We start from the raw sequence: 19,827 nt of genomic DNA on the forward strand, positions 1-19,827 counted from the left end.
AATTTCTGCAATTAGAAGAGGTGCACAAAGTGGTGACCATCAGTGTCCAGACACTTCTGATTACAGCGAACTACTGCTTGACCATAGATAACATCTCTGAAAATGTGCATAGATTTTTGGGGCACCCCTAGTATATCTTAAGGTTCACTGATTCGACAAAGGCCACATCTATTCTACTGGTGAGCTCTCGACAGTCATTCTTCAGTTCTGCTACCACATTTTTATTTCTAGCATTAACACTTTCTTGGAGATTCCATCTTTCTGCTTACATTGGCCGTCTGTTCTTGCATATTGTCCATGTTTTTTATTAGAATCCTTAGCATATTAATCACAGTTATATAAATTCCCAGTGTGATCATTCCAAATTCTTGGCCATAACCTAAATTCTTTACATCTTCTATGTGAACTCAAATGAGCCTGTTATTAATACTGAAAAATTAAAAAGTATAATATAAGCTTATTATTCAAACCTTAATCATTACTATTGAAAGAACACAGAAGAAAACTTGAAAAAGTTATTCCATCTGGAGAATAGGATTCGTGAAGAATTTGACCATTTTCTTTGCTACACATCTATGTCAATTGGAAAGAAAATGTAAGCCTGCATGCATTACTACGATTATAAAGAAATAGGGTGGAGAATGAGGGAGTTATAACATGCAGGGCATAAAGACCCTGAATTTTCATCTACTGAGGGCCACAGTGGATATACTGCTTCATATAGACCAGTTCCTCCTAAAGAAGTGAGGGCTGATTGAACAAGCCCTGCACAACAAATGATAGAGGGAGCACATAAAGAAGGTAGAAGAGACAGAGACATGGTAAAGATGGAAGCCCCACACTGTACATGCAGACCTGCCATAGTGGAGATTTCAAAGTGGGGGCCAGGTGCAGCTTGTTTGCCCAGGTTCACATTGAACAAACATCAGTGTAAAGGGCACTGAAACTGTCCATGAAGGAACTCCATTAACCAACCCTAAGAGCCTGCTAAACAGGATGGGAACTGCTGAAATGGTCCAGGATCCAAGATGCCACAGAGCACCATTATTTTTGTTCCCCTCCACCTAGATAAAGAGATTGGGAACTAAGTCCAAACTCTCTGGCCAACATGCAAGACCACCCCAGCATGCCCCAACTCCCATGGCCCACACTACTTAGAGCTCCTGTCAGCCTTGCTGCCAGGGCTGCCCCAGAAGCAATACCCCAGAATGTCTAAGCCTATTCCAACTCTATTTCAAACTCTGCCCCACCAGAGCACACCTGAAACCAACTTGTCCCACATCCACTCCAGATTTAGTCACCCAACTCAACTTCTGCCCTGCCACAGGGATCCCTGAGCCATACACCATAAGTCACCTCACCCCATACCCACTCGAGCTCCAGCAACTACCCACCCATCTGCTGCCCCACAGCCACATCCATTGGGAAACCTAAGCCCCTGCCCACGCAGCTCCTGCTGCCTGCAAAGCCATAGGAACACACACTGTACACAAGGCGTGATCCTACACAAAGTCACTCTTTGAAGACCAGGAGAGGTAGCTGCTTCATAGAAACAAACACTGAAATTCAAACAAAATGAGGAGACAGAGGAGTATGTTCCAAATAAAAAAAAAAAAAATGAGAAAAACATCAGAAAAAAAAATCCTAATGGAACAAAATAAGGAATTTACCTGACAAAAACTTCAAAGTAATGATCATTACATGATCAACAAACGCACAAAGAGAAATGAGGACTACAGTGAGAACTTCAAGAAAGAGATAGAAAATATAAAAAAGAACCAATTGGACCTAAAGAATACAAAACTGAAATGAAAAATACGCTATACGGAACCAACAGCAGACTAGAGGACACAGAAAACGAATCAGTGATCGGGAAGACAAAATAGTACAAATGAACCAATATGAACAACAAAGAGAGATTTTTTAAATGAGGATAGTTTAAGGGACCTCTGGGAGAGCATCAAACACAATATCACTCGTATCATAGGAGTCCCAGAAGGAGGAGAGAGAAAAGGGCAGAAAGCATACCTGCAGAAACAATGGCTAAAAACTTTCCTACCTCAGAAAGGAAACAGAAATCTAGGCGCTGGAAGCACAGAGTCCCAAACAAGAAGAACACAAAGATATACACACAAAGACATATTATCATTAAAATGGAAAAAGATAAAAATAAAAAGAGATCTTAATGGCAGCAAAAGAAAAACAATTAGTCATATAGAAGAGAAACCCCATAAGACACTCTGCAGATTTCTCAGCAGAAAATTTGCAGGCCAGAAGGCAGTGGAAGGATATATTTAAAGAGCTGAAGAGAAAGAACTAACAACCTAGAATACTCTGCCCAACAAAGTTATCATTCAGAATAGAAGGACAAATCGTTTCCCAGACAAGCAAAAACTAAAGGAGTTAATCACCATTAAATTGGCTTTACAAAAATGTTAAGGTTGCCTCTGTTAAATGAAAACAAAAGGTCATAACACGAAGCGAAGAAAATATATGAAAGAAAAAATTCTCACTGGTTAATAAATAGTAAAAGCAGTAGACCAGCCACCTAAAAACTAGTATGAAGGTTAAAAAGCAAAAGTAACAAAGTCAACTATAACTACAATAAGTAGTAAGGGACATGCAAAAAAAAAATCTAAACTGACATCAAAACATAAAATGGGTAGGGGAAACAGCAGTTTTACTACGTGTTGGAACCTGAATGTCCATCAACTTAAATAGACTGATTTTATATATATAAAAATTTCCTGGTGATCACAAACCAAAAACATACAACCTACACACAACAAATAAATATAATGTAAAGAAACTGAAACAGAACACTAAAGAAAACCAGCAGACCACAAGGGAAAAGTTTAAAAGAAGAAGAAAGAAACAGAGAAGAACTACAAAAACAACCAATAAACAACAAACAAAATGGCAATAAATACATATCTATCAATAATTATTTTATATGTATCTGGACTAAGTGCTCCAAACAAAGACATAACGTGGCTAAATGGATGAAATGTAACCCATCTATATGCTGTCTATAAGAGAGTCACTACACATTGAAAGACACACACAGACTGAAAGTGAAGGGATGAAAAAGATATTTCATGAAATACAAATGAAAAGGAAGTTCAGGTAGCACTACTCATATGACACACAATAAACTAAAATAAAGACTGTAACAAAAGACAGAGAAAAACATTACATAATAATAAAGGGGTCAATCCAAAAAGAAGATACAATGTTCATAAATATTTATGTACCAACATATATCAAGAAAATATTAACAGACATAAGGGGAAATATTGAGAGCGTATGCTCGTCAGGAATTCAATGTCCCATTAACATTAATACATAGATTCTCCAGACAGAAAATCAATAAGGACACTTTGGCCTTAAATGACAAATTAAACAGTATAGGAGAAGAAGGTGACATGGATGACAACATGAGGCACTAACAGAACAGTTTCCATGTAAGAGTTCATGGTTAAATGGAGAAGATAATATAGGGAACATGGATGCTGTCAGTGGAAAACAGAGATGGAGGGGCCAATCCATTTGCCACCTGACAACAGAAAGCAATAAGCTGAGTCAACAAAATCCAGGCACAGGGCTTCTGGAAACCCATCAGGAAGGATCTTCATTATAGGGTCAGAATGGTCAGGTAGCCAGAGTGGCTGCGTCCATGACCAGGGACCTACTACTACCTAGTCCTGGAAACCCTTAGAACACAGAAACTGTGGATATGCACCAAATCTTCTCATGACCGTTGTCACAAGTATATGGAGGTATTTACAGTGGACTTCTGAACAAAGTGGGGCTAGAGCTTCGATCCCGTGGACAGTTGATAATCTGCGTATAACTTTGATCTCCAACAATTTAACTACTAAAATTCTACTGCTCCCCAGAAGCCTTACTGATAACATAAAAAGTCAATTAACTCATATTTTACATGTTATACATATGGTATACTCTATTCTCACAATAAAGTGATCTAAAGAAAAGAAAACATTATTAAGAAAACCACAAGGAAGAGAAAATATATTTATTGTATTTATTGGGGAAAAGTCACCTACAGCTGGACCTGAGCAATTCAAGCCAGTGTTGATCAAGGGCTAACTGTATAAATAAACATCAGACTTACTAACATGCTTTGTTCATAAACCCCTGGTCATACAAGAATCCTTAACTCAAATCGAAGAATTTGGTCCTCCAGAGTCAGTATGTTACGGGGACCTATTCTCTCCTACCCCTTCCCTTTTTGTCCCCACACTCTTGCTACCAAGACCAAATGCCCGCTGCCTTCACTCTGACATGCTCAGTTTCCCTCCTGGGCCCTGGGACACGGCAGGTGGTCTGTACTTTGTTAACTTGAATCACCCTGGATGTATGCCCTGGAGCTGACAGCAATTTCAGGGAAGTGTCTGACACTAATATTCCAGCTATGGCTCCAGGAGAGAGTCTCCAGAGACCCTCAAAGCCCTGACTCTCTTGATTCTCCCATGGCCCCCACACACTTCTGAGACCCCCTAGAGTGAGCTGTTAAAAAAAGAATTGAAGCCTTTTGAGGCCATTCTTAAGGTAATCCCCTCAAACTGTTGAAGGTGATGTGAAGACCTGGGAGGGGAGGATAGAGAAATAGGAGTGACATATAAAACGAAGCACGCAAAGAAGCAAAGCAGAAATAGAACCATGCAGATATAAAGAGTAAGGGGACAAAGACCAAGAACTACAGAGACACAGGGAAAGGTAGATATACAAATAGGCAGACAGTGGCACAGAGAGAACCCAATTCAGTGCAGAATTGTATAGTCAGAGAACCATCACTTTGATAGTGAGAACTAAAAACTTCTTGTCATGCATCCATTAGTGTCAGTCAAAGCAGCAGTTTGACTGTTGCTGTCTTTCAGAGTTGACCAACCCAGAGCCTGGTCTTAATGCCTTCAGTGGTCAGCTTCAGACAGGTCCCCAGCATCCCTTGGAAACCATGTTTTCTCTTCTGAATAAGGTGACACTATCAATGCAGTTCCCACGCCAGCAAAATCACCCAATGGTGATGGAGTCAAAGGTAGGGCTTTTGTGGTGAAGGGGGCAATGCTGCACACTAGGGAAGAACCAGGACTGATGTTGCCTGATCTAGTCTAATGGATATATTACATTATTTACATTCTCAGCTTTTCCATCTGCAACGTGACCACAAGGTCCTCTACACAATCTGGATATCTATGAGTTTCGCAGAGATGCTGATGAACTAAAAGAAATCAGAATGGCTCAGCACAATGTTGGGAGCTTCAGGAAAGAAAGGAACACCAACAGTATAGTGGACAAATGCCTTTCACAGAAGAGAGTTTGCTAATATTGAATACGAACATGTCAAATGTGAAATATTAACCAGAAGGTCACTTAATTGAGCCAATTAACTATGCACATGCAGAATGTAGTTTCAACAGGCACTGGGATGTTTGTCTGTGATGTTCACTCCTGATTACCCAATGCCTACACCAATGCCTGACACAAAAGAGACGATCAATCAATATACGGGAAATGAACTTATAGGAGACTTGGATAAATTCCAACTGGGAAAACTAGTTTGTCTGAGAAGCCCTGGTTTAGGTCTTCACTCTCTTTGGTAGAAAACAATTCCCAGGACAGTGGGGAGGTAATAAGTGAAAGAAGCCTCCCCAGGCACCACATCCAAGAGGAAGGGAAGGGACAAGAGAAAGAGAAACCTTCATAGGTACCATGGATTTTTTCAGGTTTAGATTCATTACATATTAAAAAGAATAAATAAATAAAGCATCTCATTTTGCAGAGGAGAAACTGAGGCAAAACAGGTCCCACGATTAATAATTATCAAATTGAAAATACACTACATATTATGCAACACCATAAAGAGTTGGAAAACTTGTGTACATGTACCAAAGTTCATGCTTTCTTATTATATGAAAGTACGACTGGAGATTTATATTTTCATTGATATTCTACATCCTCATACTGCCTGAAGGACATTTCTGAAGCACAAAGCTGATGAAGTCACTTACTTGAGTAAGTGCCTTAGGTAGATCCCCTTCACTCTCAGAAGGAGATTTATATTTCCTATTATGGCTACAAGCCCTGCATGGTCAATCACAGATAGAAGATACACTTTTAGGACAAACGCAAAAGTGAGAAGTCTAACAGAAGTGGCCATGAGAAGTTGGGCCACTAAACTGAACTTTTAGCTGGGCCACTAAAAGCTAAACCTTTAGTTATTTCTCAAAAGTGAGAAATAAAACCACCAAGAAATTTAATGATCAAGTGTGGCTCTGGGTGAAGAAAAATTCTCTCCTGAGAATTTGTGCCAAAAGTCAGTATCATACTGTGGTCCAAATTCACAAAACCTGAGGTTTGTGAAACTTCAAATGACAGAGAGTTTTCTGGGGACATCCTGATAGGTGAAAGCCATGCTGGGAAGTTCCCCCAGTCATTTAGAAAAAGGAAACGCAGGTCCTCTCTGGAGGAACTCCACTATAATTCAGACCTCAAAGAAGCCCACAAATACTGTCCCAAGGCAAGTGAGCAGCTCACACTCAGAACTCACCACACACATAGAAACAAGGCACCGTATGAGTGGGATAAAAGAAACAATAGACCATAAAATAAGATACATATAGACTTTAGCATTAAAATTATCAGAGAATTAGATTACTGTTATGCTTTAATAGGGTGAGAGACATAAAAGAGAGAATTAAAAATGTGGGCCATAGTCACGAGAACAAAAATGACCAAAGAAATCTAAAAACAAATCCCAACGAGAAAGTCTAGATATTATTAATATAAAAATTGAATTAAAAATTCACTGGATGAATTAAACAGAAAATTACTCACAGTGCAAAGAGACTGGTAACATGGAAGATACATACATGGATTACCCAGCAATCTACCTAGGAAAAAAAGAGAGGAGTTAAAGATGTGGAAAATACAAAAGGAAACTTTAACAATATGTCCTGACCTCCAGAAAGAATGAACATTAAAAATCATACAAGAGCAATCAAGGATATAGTACTCGGTATGCATCCTTGTCTAAGCTGTTATATACTGAAGTCATTAATCTTTATAATAAACCTTTAAAGGAGGTAATAATGTGAACCCCATTACAGATAAGGAAACAGAAATATAGATGAGTTATGGAGAATTACCCAAGGTAGCAGATAGGTAAATGCTATGCTTGCCTCATTTGGTGAACACATCAATAATAGAACTAAATTAAGAATGATCAAGCTGGAGAACCATCTGAAGTCTAGCTCAAAAGAAATTTTATAATTAAGGATATAAAGAAGAAGCCATGTCAATAGTGGTAGGAGGAATGGAGGTGCTAAACAGCTGTCCCCAAACTTCTGTGTGGTGGATGAAAATTAGGAGAGATATATCAGCCACAGAGGTTCCCCCAGAGGAACGAGGAATCCCATCCCCACACCAACCTCCCCATACCGGAATACTGATGCCGGGAAGAGGAGCCGCCACAACAGCTGGCTTTGAAAAATAGATTCTGATCATCTGCATGGGGTGGATGGCTTCGTGAAACCTAGACATCCTCTTAAAAAGCCCACACAACTATCCTGCATGCACTCACCCTGGGCTCCAGAGGAGAGACAGTGACTTGGTGGGCATTGGAGACATATGGGGGTGCAGACTGAGGTAAGAGGCTACGGGCAAGAGATGGAATATAGTTGCAATGTTTCCTGTGTGGGGTCTTTGTCCAGTGCAGCCAGGACTTGGGGGCCATCTTCCCTGGGTTGAGCCTTCGCCCATGGCCAGATCTGAATCTGAATTGGTCAGGCAAGCTCCGCTTACTCCTGCCTGGTGACTCACTGAGACCCCACCACAACCAACTCTGCACAACACAAGGCTTTATTGGTGGCTGAGCATTACAGGATCCGACAACCCACAGCAGACCTCAGTATGTGGCATATTGACCAACTACCCCAGATCCAGTACTGGTGGCCGCCATCCTCAGTTCACAGCATGGCCTCTCACTTGCACTTCCAGGACCAATGCAGGCACTAACCAACTATGGATTTCTTTGTAGGTCCTACCAGGTAGACCCCAGATAGTCACAGGCAGTGGCTGACCTGGCCCTGTACCAGAGCACCTCCCAAGTAGCCCCAGAACCAGCATACTTGGAGGGTGGCTTAGGACCACAGCAGACCACCACCCGATTAGCCCCACAAGTGGTAAACACAAAGGGCGGTCTCAGCAAGCACTGGAGCTCACTAGGGCAAATCCCATTCCATGTGGGAAACCCCCCACACAGGACACCAGAAGCTGTGGAAGTTGCCAAACCCCACAGCCAGTCAGACTGAATGTCAATCCCACTCAATGATGTGCCAATAGCAAAAGGCACCAATATAATAGCAGGGCACGCAACACACACAAGGGACATTCCTGGAGCACCCAGCACAGAGGATCAAGAAGACTGTACCACAGAGCCCACAAGACACCTATTTCATAAGTCTACAAGCAAGACTGAGGGATGGAGCAGATCTGCCTAATACATAGACAGAAACACAGTCAGTCAAATGAAAAAAACAAAACAAACAAAGAAAGAAATACAACCCAAATGAAAGAGCAAGAGAAAACTCCAGGAAAAGAACTAAACAAAATGGAGGCAAGCAAACTACCAGACACAGAGTTCGAACACTAGTTATGGGATTCTCAAGGAGCTTAGTGAGAACGTCAACAAACACATAGCAAGCACGAAAAGAGACATAGAAGCCATATAAAAGAACCAGTGAGAAGTGAAGGATACAATAACTGAAATGAAGAATGCAATAGAAGGACTCACCAGCAGACTAGATGAAGCAGAGGACTGATTCAACAATTTGGAAGACATGGTAACATGAAGCACCCTATCAGAACAGCAAAAGGAGAAAGAATTTTTAAAGAATGAGGATAGTTTAAGGTACTTCAGGGACAACATCAAGCGTAACCACATTCTCATCAGAGGGAGACCAGGAGGAGAAGAGAGAAAGCAAGAGACTGAGAATCTATTTGAAGAAATAATGACTGACGACTTTCCTAACTTGGTGAAGGAAAGAGACATGCAGGTCCAGAAAACACAGAGAGTCACAAACAAGATGAACCCAAACAGGTCCACACCAAGATACATTATAATTAGAATGGCAAAGGTTAAAGACAAACAGAGAATCTAAAAGCAGCAAGAGAAAGGCAACTAGTAACTTATAAGGGAGCTCCCATTTAGATTGTCAGCTGATTTCTCAACAGAAACTTTGCAGGTCAGAAGGGAATGGCACAAAATATTCAACGTGTTGAAAAGCAGCCATCTCCAAACAAGGCTACCCTACCCAGCAAAGCTGTCATTTAGAATTGAAGGACAGATAAAGTTTCAAAGATGAGAAAAAGCTAAAGAGGTTCATCAAGCCAAATCAGTTTTCCAAGGAATTTTAAAGGGACTTCTTTAAGATGAAAAAAAAAAAAGATGTAAAATATGAATAATAAAATGGCAATAAGTACATACCTATCGACAATTACTTTCAATGTAAATGGTTTAAATGGTCTGATGAAAAACATAGAGTGGCTGAATGGATAAGAAAACAAAACCCTTACATATGCTGCCTACAAGAGACTGACCTAAGATTGACAGACACATAGACTGAAAGTAGAGGGATGGAAAAAGTTATTTCATGAAAATGGAATGGAAATAATAGAAAAGCTGTTGTAGCAATACTCACACCAGACAAAACAGACTAAAACAATGTCTATGCATTAAAGAGACAAAGGAAGACCCAGTAATCTCAATTCTGGGTATTTATCAGAAGTAATCCAAAGCACTACTTCGAGGAGATGAGTGCATCCATATGTTCATTGCAGGATTATTTACGATAGCCGAGATGTGGAGGCAGCCTGGGTATCCATCAATGGAAGAATGTATAAAGAGGAGCTGGTACAAATGTACGGTGGAATATTGCTCGGCCATGGAAGAGAATGGGTTCTTGCCATCTGCGGTGGCCTGGATGGACCTGGAGAGTATTGTGCTGAGTGGAGTGTGTCAGAAAGATAGACAGATGCAAAGTCATTTCACTTATATGTGGAATGTAAAGAACAAAACATACACATAGGTACATAGAACATTTTGATGGTTCCCAGATGGGTGGGGACTGGGGGTGGCTGAGAAAGGGATTAAGAAGTACAAGCTGGTAGTTACGAAATAGTCATGGGGTTGTAAAGTAAATCATAGGGAATATAGTCAATAATATGGTGATAACTATGCATAGTGGCAGGTGAGTACTAGACTAGTCGGGGGATCACCTCTTAAATTATGCAAATGTCTAACCAAATGCTGTGCAACGGAAATTAATATAAAATAATATTGAACGTCAAGTGTATTTGAAAAATTTTAAGAGTGGTGACATAGAGGAATGAGAGGTTTAAATTTCCAGGTATGAAACAAGTAAGTCATAAATATAGTCAATAATATTGAGATAGCATAGCACGGTGTAGATGGTGCTGGACTTGGGTCACTTCTTTAAGTATATGAATGGTGAAAAACTATGGTGTACACCTGAAACTGACATAATGTATGTTAGCTCTACTCTTTAATAAAAATCTTTTATTAAAAAAATGAGTTATGAAGTTTCTCTACGGATACTAGGGATGTGAAACAGCCTGGCTGCTGAGTTCGTATTCTTAACCACTATATAATATTTGAAGAAATAATAGCATAAAATTGTCCAGAATGTTCAGGAAACTAATTCTGAAATCCAGAAAACTCCACAAATACCAATAATTATTTAATTTCTTGGTTGGAAACAGAATCAAAATGAAGTCCTGGGACACAGTAGTTTGGGAGGAGGAAGAGGCTGAAGCTCTCTAAGGTCTCGGTGTGGTTCATCGGGAGGGCAGACTCCTGGGGACGGTTGTGGGGTTTGTCCACTGCACCAAACAATGTCCAAGGCAGAGGAGGGAGAGGGGCTGAAATACGATGTGCTGGTTAACGCTGTGTCCGGGTGCTGTGACTTCTGGGAAGGAAGGGGCACATTACGTCTTCCCTAAAAACAGGATCAGGGCTTCCTCAGCTCAGAAAGGGCAACTTTTCTTAATCTGCATAAACGTGGTAGAAGTGGACTCCTTTACAGATTAAAAATACTGACTGCCTTTAGATTTTACACAAGTATGTTAAATACCTACAGTTATTGCCTGGAAAATGGACAAAGAGATAAAACTTCCAGATGAGTCAAGAAGGGGAAACAAACATCCTCCCTAAAGCCAGTGATGTTCTGGGCAAAACAGAAGAACTTTCAATTCTGCTCCTATTTTTTCATGAAATCTCAATCCATTTAAAATTGGAAAATTTAAATAATAAAAATAATAATAATAATAATGATAAAATATTTAAAATAAAATAAAACGGGAAGATTTAGATACCTGGTACTTATCTAGTGTCTGGTAAGAGGCAGATTTAACGCCTGCTGACCAAACCCTCAGGTCGGGGCAGTGTCTCCTACCAGTGCAGGTCTGTGTGAAGAGCTTCATGTGAGCAGCTGCCCTATTTGGGCAAATTTTTGCTTGAACATGACGGTGCCATTTCATTCATGCACTCCCCGACACAGGGAATTAGGCTTTCGGATATTTGGAAACCTGAAGGTGAACATATCCCAGTGGAATTTCAGTTACCCTTTCTCACCTGAGTATGTTTTAGCATTTTTTGTTTGTTTAAGAAACATGGGTTATCTAGGAAACGTGTTGGTTATTTTCTTATTTTGTTGTTAAGGTTCTTCCTGAGTATTGTGTAGGAGATATACGAACTCCGACAATAAGTTCACAAACTCATCATAGAAAAAATGCTACATACCTCATTGCTGAATATCACTATGGTCACCTTCAAGGTACACCCCTTGGGAAGTTATGCACTGACACCAGTGCTTAGTCCATCCTTCAAAGCAATTTTAGAACTCTTTTCCTGGAATGGTCATCAGAGCTGTCGTCGTATTACCCTTGATGCCCTGAATGCCATCAAAATGGCTTCCTTTTAATATTTTGTTTATCTTCGCATAAAGAAAGAAGTCATTGGGAGACAGATCAGGTGAGTAGGGAGGGTGTTCCAATACAGTTATTTGTTTACTGGCTAAAAACTGCCTCACAGACAGTGCCGTGTGAACTGGTGCATTGTCGTGATGCAAGAGCCATCAGTTGTTGGCGAATAGTTCAGGTCGCCTAACTTTTTCATGCAGCCTTTCCTGCACTTCCAAATAGTAAACTTGGTTAACTGTCCAACTGGTACAAATTCATAATGAATAATCCCTCTGATATCAAAAAATTTAGCAATATTGTTACAACAAGTTCGTGAACTTAATTGTCCATGTGTACACACACACACACTCACACAAGTTCGGACAATTAGGTTCGCCAACCTTTGGCCATGGAAGTGCAGGGTAGAAAGTTTGCAAACTTAATTGTCTGACCTCATGTCTGTGTGTGTGTGTGTGTGTGTGTGTGTGTCTCATTATATTAGTATTTTGTCAAAACTATGCATTATAAAGACTTTTCCAGTTTGTTATTTCACTTGCTGATGATGGCCTTTTCCATGCAGAAAAATTATTTTTTATTTTTAATAGTTATTTTCATCAATATTTTCATTTAGGGTTTCTGTATTGTGGTTAGGAAGACCTGCAATTGAAGGTTACAAAACAGTTTTCTCACATTTTCTTTCAATTCTACATAATTACCTTATTCTTATTTAAAAAATACAATCCATTTGAAACATAACAAGCTATAAGATGCGAGGTATGAGTCCTGCTGTACTTTATTCTAGGTAGTTACCACTTGCCGAATAGTGTTTATTAAATAAGCTATCCCTACACACTCCCATTTCAAATAACCCCTTCATCACAGACTGAACCCATATGAACCATGTTGGATGCCTGAGACTTTATGCTCTGCTTCATTGATCGATTTGCCTGTTTATGTGAGCACCTCACTGTTCTTTCCCCTGACGCTTTGGAATATATATGAGCTGTCGTCAGTCCTCATGGCTTTCTATTATCTCCAGAATAAGTTGACGTTACATTTTATTATAACTTCTAATTTTCTTTTCCTATATGAGAAAGCTAACACTTTCTGTAGAGGAATTTTGTGCCCAGCCATTTTTACTGACAGGTCTTTTGCTATGCTGATTATCAGCTGATTCTCTGTGGTTTTCCAGGCGGACTATCACACCACTTGCCAATCTCTCCTCAACCCACTCTTTCAATCTTCCAGCCTCACCATCCCCTGGAACCACACCTGTCACGATCGGCAATGACTCCATATTGCGTATCCCACGGTCAAATATTAGACCTCATCTCACTCAGTGCCTCAGGGAGGACTGAGACTATTGCTCACTCCCATCTGCTAGAATCGGTTTCTCAGCTCAGTCTCAGGATACTGTGCTCTCTTCGTTTACCCCTCCTTCAGGAGCTCCTTCTTATGACTGTGTTGGCTGGGTTCTCTCTTCTTCCAAGGGTCTGGAGGGTGGAGGCCCTAATGCTGAGTCTCCAAACCCTTCTCCATCAGCACTCGCTCCCAGGATGAGCTCACGCAGCCCCTCTGGAAAGCCCGAGTGTAGTCCTGTGCGTTATTCATCACTGCATCTTCCCTGCCTGGAACAGTGCCTGGCACAGCACAGGCACACAGCAGTGCTGGGTCAATGCAGATATGAGTGAATGAGTTTTCTGACTACTTTACATGCTTCATAGTTAAGTTTTTAAAGGAAATGACAAGTAACTGGACTTGGCTACAGCTTGGGCACATGAAAGGAAGTCATAGGAGCTAAGGCTGCAATGTCCTTGATCATCTTCATAATTCAGCTAATATCCTGAGTAGAGGGAGAAAGACAACAGACAGTGTGTGTGGTATGCTACATTTCTTACCCTTTAGGAGAGAACTCAATAAAGTCTGCTGTTGACATTGATATATCAAAACTAGAAACATAGTTTGATTATGCAAAGCTATAATATTACTGGTAAAAGAGCTAAAAATGGAAACTATAAACATTAGTTGCTATTGGGGAATGAGATGAAGAAGGACTTTGCATTTCACTTTATACACTTTGCTGACCTCTGCAATAAAACGAATGTGCATACCTTACTTCTGTGTGTAAATGTGAAAAGATCAGGAGAGCCAGGCCATGGATGGCCCTGAATGCCAAGCAAAGTATTCTTTAGCTGTGGAATCTCACATTGCCTGGTGGGTGGGTGTCATGCGGGGTCTCTGGTCCTGCTCCCCACATAAGAACGCAGGATATGTTGAAGGCAAAAAGGAACACCCACAGAGCCATAGATAGGGGAGTCATACCGCTATATTCTCGCTGGCGGCAGGGCGAACACACGAAGTAGGATCCACACGATCCGCAATCTGCCCTCTGCCTCTCTGCCAACCAACCAACCAACGCAGTCACGGCCGTTATATCAGTGGCTAATTGGCTAACTAGTAACAGCTGATGGCCAACCAGTCAGAGCTGATGGCCATCTACTACTCGAGCCAACATCTTTCCACGTGAGGCCCAGAGCCTGAATAATGCTCTCTGGGACTCTGGGACACTGGGCTTCCTGCAAAGGCTCACAGTGGGCAGTGAAAGGCTCCAGGTCAGCCATTCTTCACAGGGAGGGATAGACAGGGAAGGATGGGGCGAGGCTGAGATAAGTGGTTGGAGTCAGGGCCCACGAGAAAAGTCTCCTGAGGTCCTTGTCTCACACATCTCCAGAATCTCATTGGCCAGTGTCCCCTGTGCAGGAAATCACAGGGGCTGTCCAGCATCTTCATAAGCCTCTCTTAGTCACCAGGTTCACTCCTGCTCCTTCAGGCATCTCCTGTCCAGAGGGTGGAAAAGCACTCTCTGTTGTTTGTCTCACCCAGGAGAGCTCTCCCTTTCTACTCACCACCCTCAACGAGAAGATGGAGCTAAGGTAAGAGTTTGCTCACACCTGTCGTCTCTCAAAGGCAGTGTTGTTTTCTCACTCTTAGTCCACATGCTACGATTTCATCTTGGGGAGGGGCTGGCAGGGAGCCTTGGGCACCCATTAGTGAGAGTCAGCACACGTGAGGCTCCCTCAGGAAAGCTTTGGGCGCCGGGAGCTTAGACTGTGGGAGGTCCACACGGGGCCAGCCAGGTTCTGTCTGCTTCTGTTGTATCTCCCTAGTTCTCGCTCTCTCTCCAAACATTCAAATGTGCAACTGTGGAGAGCAATGATTTGCTAATTTTAATTTAGGGAACAAGATGGCATGCAGACATTGCCTTCCAAGGCTAACTTATTGTTAATAACTTTGCTTTTCACAGATTAGCTTGCTGTTCAATGGGTTTGTTAGACTGTTTGTTTATTGTATCCTTGTATCTGGCTTGTCCAGTAGAAAACACTGGGCACTATCTAATGGGTTAATTGAGGAGAGTTTAATAAAGGGACTGTGTACAAAGCATGGGCAGGGTTAAGGGAAATCTATACAGGATACAAAGGCCCCAAAAGTCAAGTTATAATAGGGAGGTGTTACCATTGAAATACCAAAGGGTTAAGGGAAGGAGAAGTTACCAGAACTTAGGGAGAACTATGAGTGTAATTGTGGTTGTGACAGTCACAGTAGGAAACGGCCAAACAGGGGCTTTGTCCTTAGGTAGAGTAACATCACTACTGCCAATTCATAACCTGACAGGAGAGAGCCATGGAGTTTAAAACCCCAAATCACTCTCCTCCTGCTCTCCAGTCACCTACTAGTGTCTCCCGTTCACTGAGAGCAACCAGGAGCCAGAGGGAAAGGGAGCCCATTGATGGGGCAGAGAAATACCTTTGCAGAACAGAGAGGAGGGTAGAGAAGATGGAAATGAGGTTTGATGGCAAAGGGAGAAAACTCATGTTATCTTCTAGCCTTATCACAGTTTGTTTTCCTAGGATTTCTACCTGTGTGATTGGATCAATTTCCCATTGTATCTCCTCAGTTTGTTTGTTTAACTCTTTGTACCTCTCTATTTGGTGTCACTTTTCTGGGAAAATCTCTCACTATCATCATAGATTCTTTGAGAACGGAATGCAGTTGGGTTTTGTTTTGTTTTTAAGGTGAAAGTACACTCTTATTTAGAAGTATCTTTTGTGTAAGATTTTGGCTTCTCTAGAAAGAAATCCATTGTAAGAGTGACTTAAACTGTGTCCCACACACAGAGCTAGGCACGGGACATACTAATGGACAGGAAAAAGTACTCCTGTCCTCACAGAGCTGACACACTGGGCCGTAAGAGGCCTGGCAACACTCACACCTCTCATAACAAGAGGTACCATTCCTTCATGACACTAAATCATGTTCTCCTTTCTGGTAGAGGAACACTGAGTCACTGAGGTAGCCCTGAGGTCACCCCTGGGGTTTCCAGCATCTTCCCCTCAAAGAAAATCTCAGTCCCAGGGCAGAAGGAATGCTGAGCTCTGTCCTGTTGTCATCCACATAACCTGTCCAGACTTCTCTTCTCTTGCCACCAGGAGATATGTCATGACCAAGGACTATGAGGAGAGGTGTTTGGACCATAGAATATTCCCATCTGTACAGGGTTCATGTTGCAGTAGAGAAAGTCCAGGCTTTAGACTCAGAGAAAACTGGGTTTGAATCCAGGTTCCAGGACAACAAGGCTTTGTAGCCTTCAGGAAGTACCTTAATCTCTGCAAGCCTGCATTTCCCTCCTGTGCAACACAGGGACAGTAATTCTCCTGCAGCAGGGTGGCCGTGAGAGTCAGATCATACAGCAGGTGCTCAGGTCTTGTTTCTGTTCTAGTGGCACCAGCGGAGGGTTCCTGAGCATGAATGCAATAGTCACAGCCTGGGGGACTGCAGTTAAGCCAATGAATGGAAATGACAAGACAATTATTCAAGCTTTCAGGGTGGGGGCACTGATCTCCGCCTTCCTGGTGGCCATCATAGCCCAGGTGGGGCTGGCTGGAAACGCAGTTGTGCTGTGGCTCCTGGGCTTCCGCATGCGGAGGAACGCCTTCTCTGTCTACATCCTCAACCTGGCGGGAGCCGACTTCCTCTTCCTCTGCTGCCAGATTACAGTTTCCCTGTGTATACTCATCGGCTACCTCCACTCCGTCCCCATTTCTACTCCCAGCTTTTTCACCACTGTGCTCACCTTTTCCTACATCACCGGCCTGAGCTTTCTCAGCACCATTAGCACTGAGCATTGCCTGTCCGTCCTGTGGCCCATCTGGTACCGCTGCCATCGCCCCAGACACACGTCGGCTGTCATGTGTGCCCTGCTCTGGGCCCTGTGCCTGCTGCTGAGCATCCTGCATGGGAGCTACTGTGGCTTCCTCTTGAGGGATCATGACCAAGATTGGTGTCAAGTATTTGATTTCATCACTGCTGGGTGGCTGATTTTCTTATGTGTGCTTCTCTCAGGGTCCAGCCTGGCCCTGGTGACCAGACTGCTGTGTGGTTCCCAGCGGGTGCAGCCGACCAGGCTGTATGTGACCGTCCTGGTCACAGTGCTGGTCTTTCTCCTCTGCGGCCTGCCCTGGGGCATCTGCTGGTTCCTTAAATACTGCATTAATAGTGGTTTAGATGAATTCTGCTTTCATCTTTACCTGGTTGCATTTGTCCTGTCCTGTGTCAACAGCTGCACCAATCCTATCATTTACTTCTTCATTGGCTCCTTCAGGCAGCGATGGAGGAAGGGAAGGCAGACCCTGAAGCTGGTTCTCCAGAGGGCTCTGCAGGACACTCCGGAGGAGGATGAACATGGAAAACATCCTTTTCAGGAAACCCTGGAGATGTCGGGGAGCACTCTGGTGTCTTGATTCAGAGTCTTGCTTTGTTCCGACACATGGGGTTTAGAGAACCAACTTTGTCCCTATCAGTTTGGGAGGTTTCTTAAGTCTCTCAACTTCTGGGAATCTGAATCTGAACAAATTAACATAAGTATCCTGCTTATGAGGATTAACTGAGACTGAGCCCTACACACTGGGTGCAGGATCTCAGGACTGCCTTACACAGGACGTTCACTCCACAAACATGCTTGGAAGCTTTGCCAATGCTGGGGTTCAGGACTGTTCCCACTTTTGAAGAGTGCTGCTTTCAGCAGAGGCTAAGAGCAGCACAGGAAAAGTCTAAATTTCTCTGATTACCGCACTTGATAGAAACTAAAAATACCTTACATTCTTGACAAGTTTTTTAGTTATTTTCCTACAATCCATTTCAAATATATTAAAAGGAGTAAAATTTAATCTAGTCCCCAAGACCAATCTTCTTTGGTTTTGTCAGGTCTTCCAATAGCTGCATAATAAATAAAGTAATAAATATTTGTTGAATCAATGACGTAATAATTAATAAATTATGAATTGTCAAATCATCTGTGTTCAATCTCTGTTTGCTAGATTTGAGACGCTATCTTTAAGTTAATTGCTTTCACCATTTTCAACCTTTGCAAGCATGAAGTTAAATTTTATAACCAGATAAATCAATGTCAAAGCACATTTTCGATTTCGGGTAGGTTGTCTTCCAGTGTTTCCTTTCCCGTGCCCTCCGATAGAATTCTACATGCTCCCTTCTTTCCAACCCTTTACCTTTGCCCTAACTGTCTCTTTTTGGGGACACTGTAATCCTTCATGTCAGGTTTCCAATGGGTCTTACTGGACTCTATATTGTCCAAGGACAGCTACTATGTCAAATACACCTTTTATGCAAACACCTCTCAACATGTATTAATTTCATTACAGAAAAAAGTTTTAAGTTACATATTCTATAAATAAATATATTAAGTTTAAACGTTGCTCTTTTAAACGTTTTTAATAGAGGTATAATTAAGAGAAAGTGGTTGCACACATCATCACTTCAACGAGTTTGGGCAGTGGTACATTCATGTGATTCATACCCCAATCAAGACACATCCTATTTTCAGCACCTCTGAAAGTCCTCTCTTGTCCCTCCTAGTCATTCCTCCTGCCACAGAGGCAACCTTGTTCCTACTTCTATCACAAGGTTGGTTTGCCTGACCTTGGACCTCATATATTTAGGACTATAAAATGTATTTTTTTGTTCCTACCTTCTTTCACTCGGCATAATATTTTGGGATTTACCCATGTCATTGCATTGCACGTATCAGTAGTTTGTCCATGGTATAAAGCTGAGTACTTCATTACATGGGTGTACCAGTTTATTTTCATATTGATAGGTATATAAGTAGCATTCCACATATAGGAAACTGTTGTGAATAAAGCTGCTGTGAACATTCTTATTCAAGTCTTTTCCTGGACATAGGTTTTCATTTTCCTTGGATAAATGAGATGAAGTGAAACATCTGCGTCATAGGAAGATGTATGCTGAACTCTATAAGAAATCGCCAAACTCTCTTTCTACACCGGTTGTCCTAGTTTAAATTCACAACCAGCAAAGTATGCAACTTCCATTTGCTCCCCAGGCTCCCAAAAGCAGTACTGTCAGCTTTGTAACTTTTGTTCATTCGAATGAGAGTGAAGTGGTATCTCCTTGTGTTTAATTTGTGTTTCCCAAATGACTTATGTAATGGAGCAACATTTCGTGTGTTTATTGCCCTTTGGTATTTTTTTGAAGTGTTTCTCCTTTTAGTCATTTATTTGTAGGAATTTTTATATATGCAGAATGAGTCCTTTTTTGTTTATGTGTATTGTAAATATTCATCCAGTCAGTGGTTTGCCTATTCATTTTAATACATTTTATATTTTAAAGCACTTTAAAATTTAAAGAGAAATTGCACAGAAAGTACAGAGAGTTCCTACGTACTCCCACTCTATCTATACTCACCCATGCGTTTCTCCCATTATTAATATCTTCCATTAATGTGGCACATTT

The 19,827-nt window shown here is 41.6% G+C and overlaps 1 protein-coding gene across 1 annotated transcript; it reads left to right on the plus strand.

The window, feature by feature from the left end:
• The first annotated feature begins 16,844 nt into the window (after window positions 1–16,844).
• LOC117029671 (mas-related G-protein coupled receptor member X2-like) lies at window positions 16,845–17,798 on the plus strand. The gene has a single exon (XM_033118885.1). It carries the CDS (start codon window positions 16,845–16,847, stop codon window positions 17,796–17,798), a length of 954 nt encoding a protein of 317 aa, XP_032974776.1.
• Window positions 17,799–19,827: the final 2,029 nt, after the last annotated feature.

This window comes from Rhinolophus ferrumequinum, chromosome 11 (assembly GCF_004115265.2).
Source record: "Rhinolophus ferrumequinum isolate MPI-CBG mRhiFer1 chromosome 11, mRhiFer1_v1.p, whole genome shotgun sequence".
In the NCBI taxonomy this organism is placed as follows: domain Eukaryota; kingdom Metazoa; phylum Chordata; class Mammalia; order Chiroptera; family Rhinolophidae; genus Rhinolophus; species Rhinolophus ferrumequinum.

Coding starts and splice junctions, on each gene's coding strand:
- LOC117029671 (XM_033118885.1), top strand. CDS start 16,845: ATGAATGGAAATGACAAGACAATTATTCAAGCTTTCAGGGTGGGGGCA.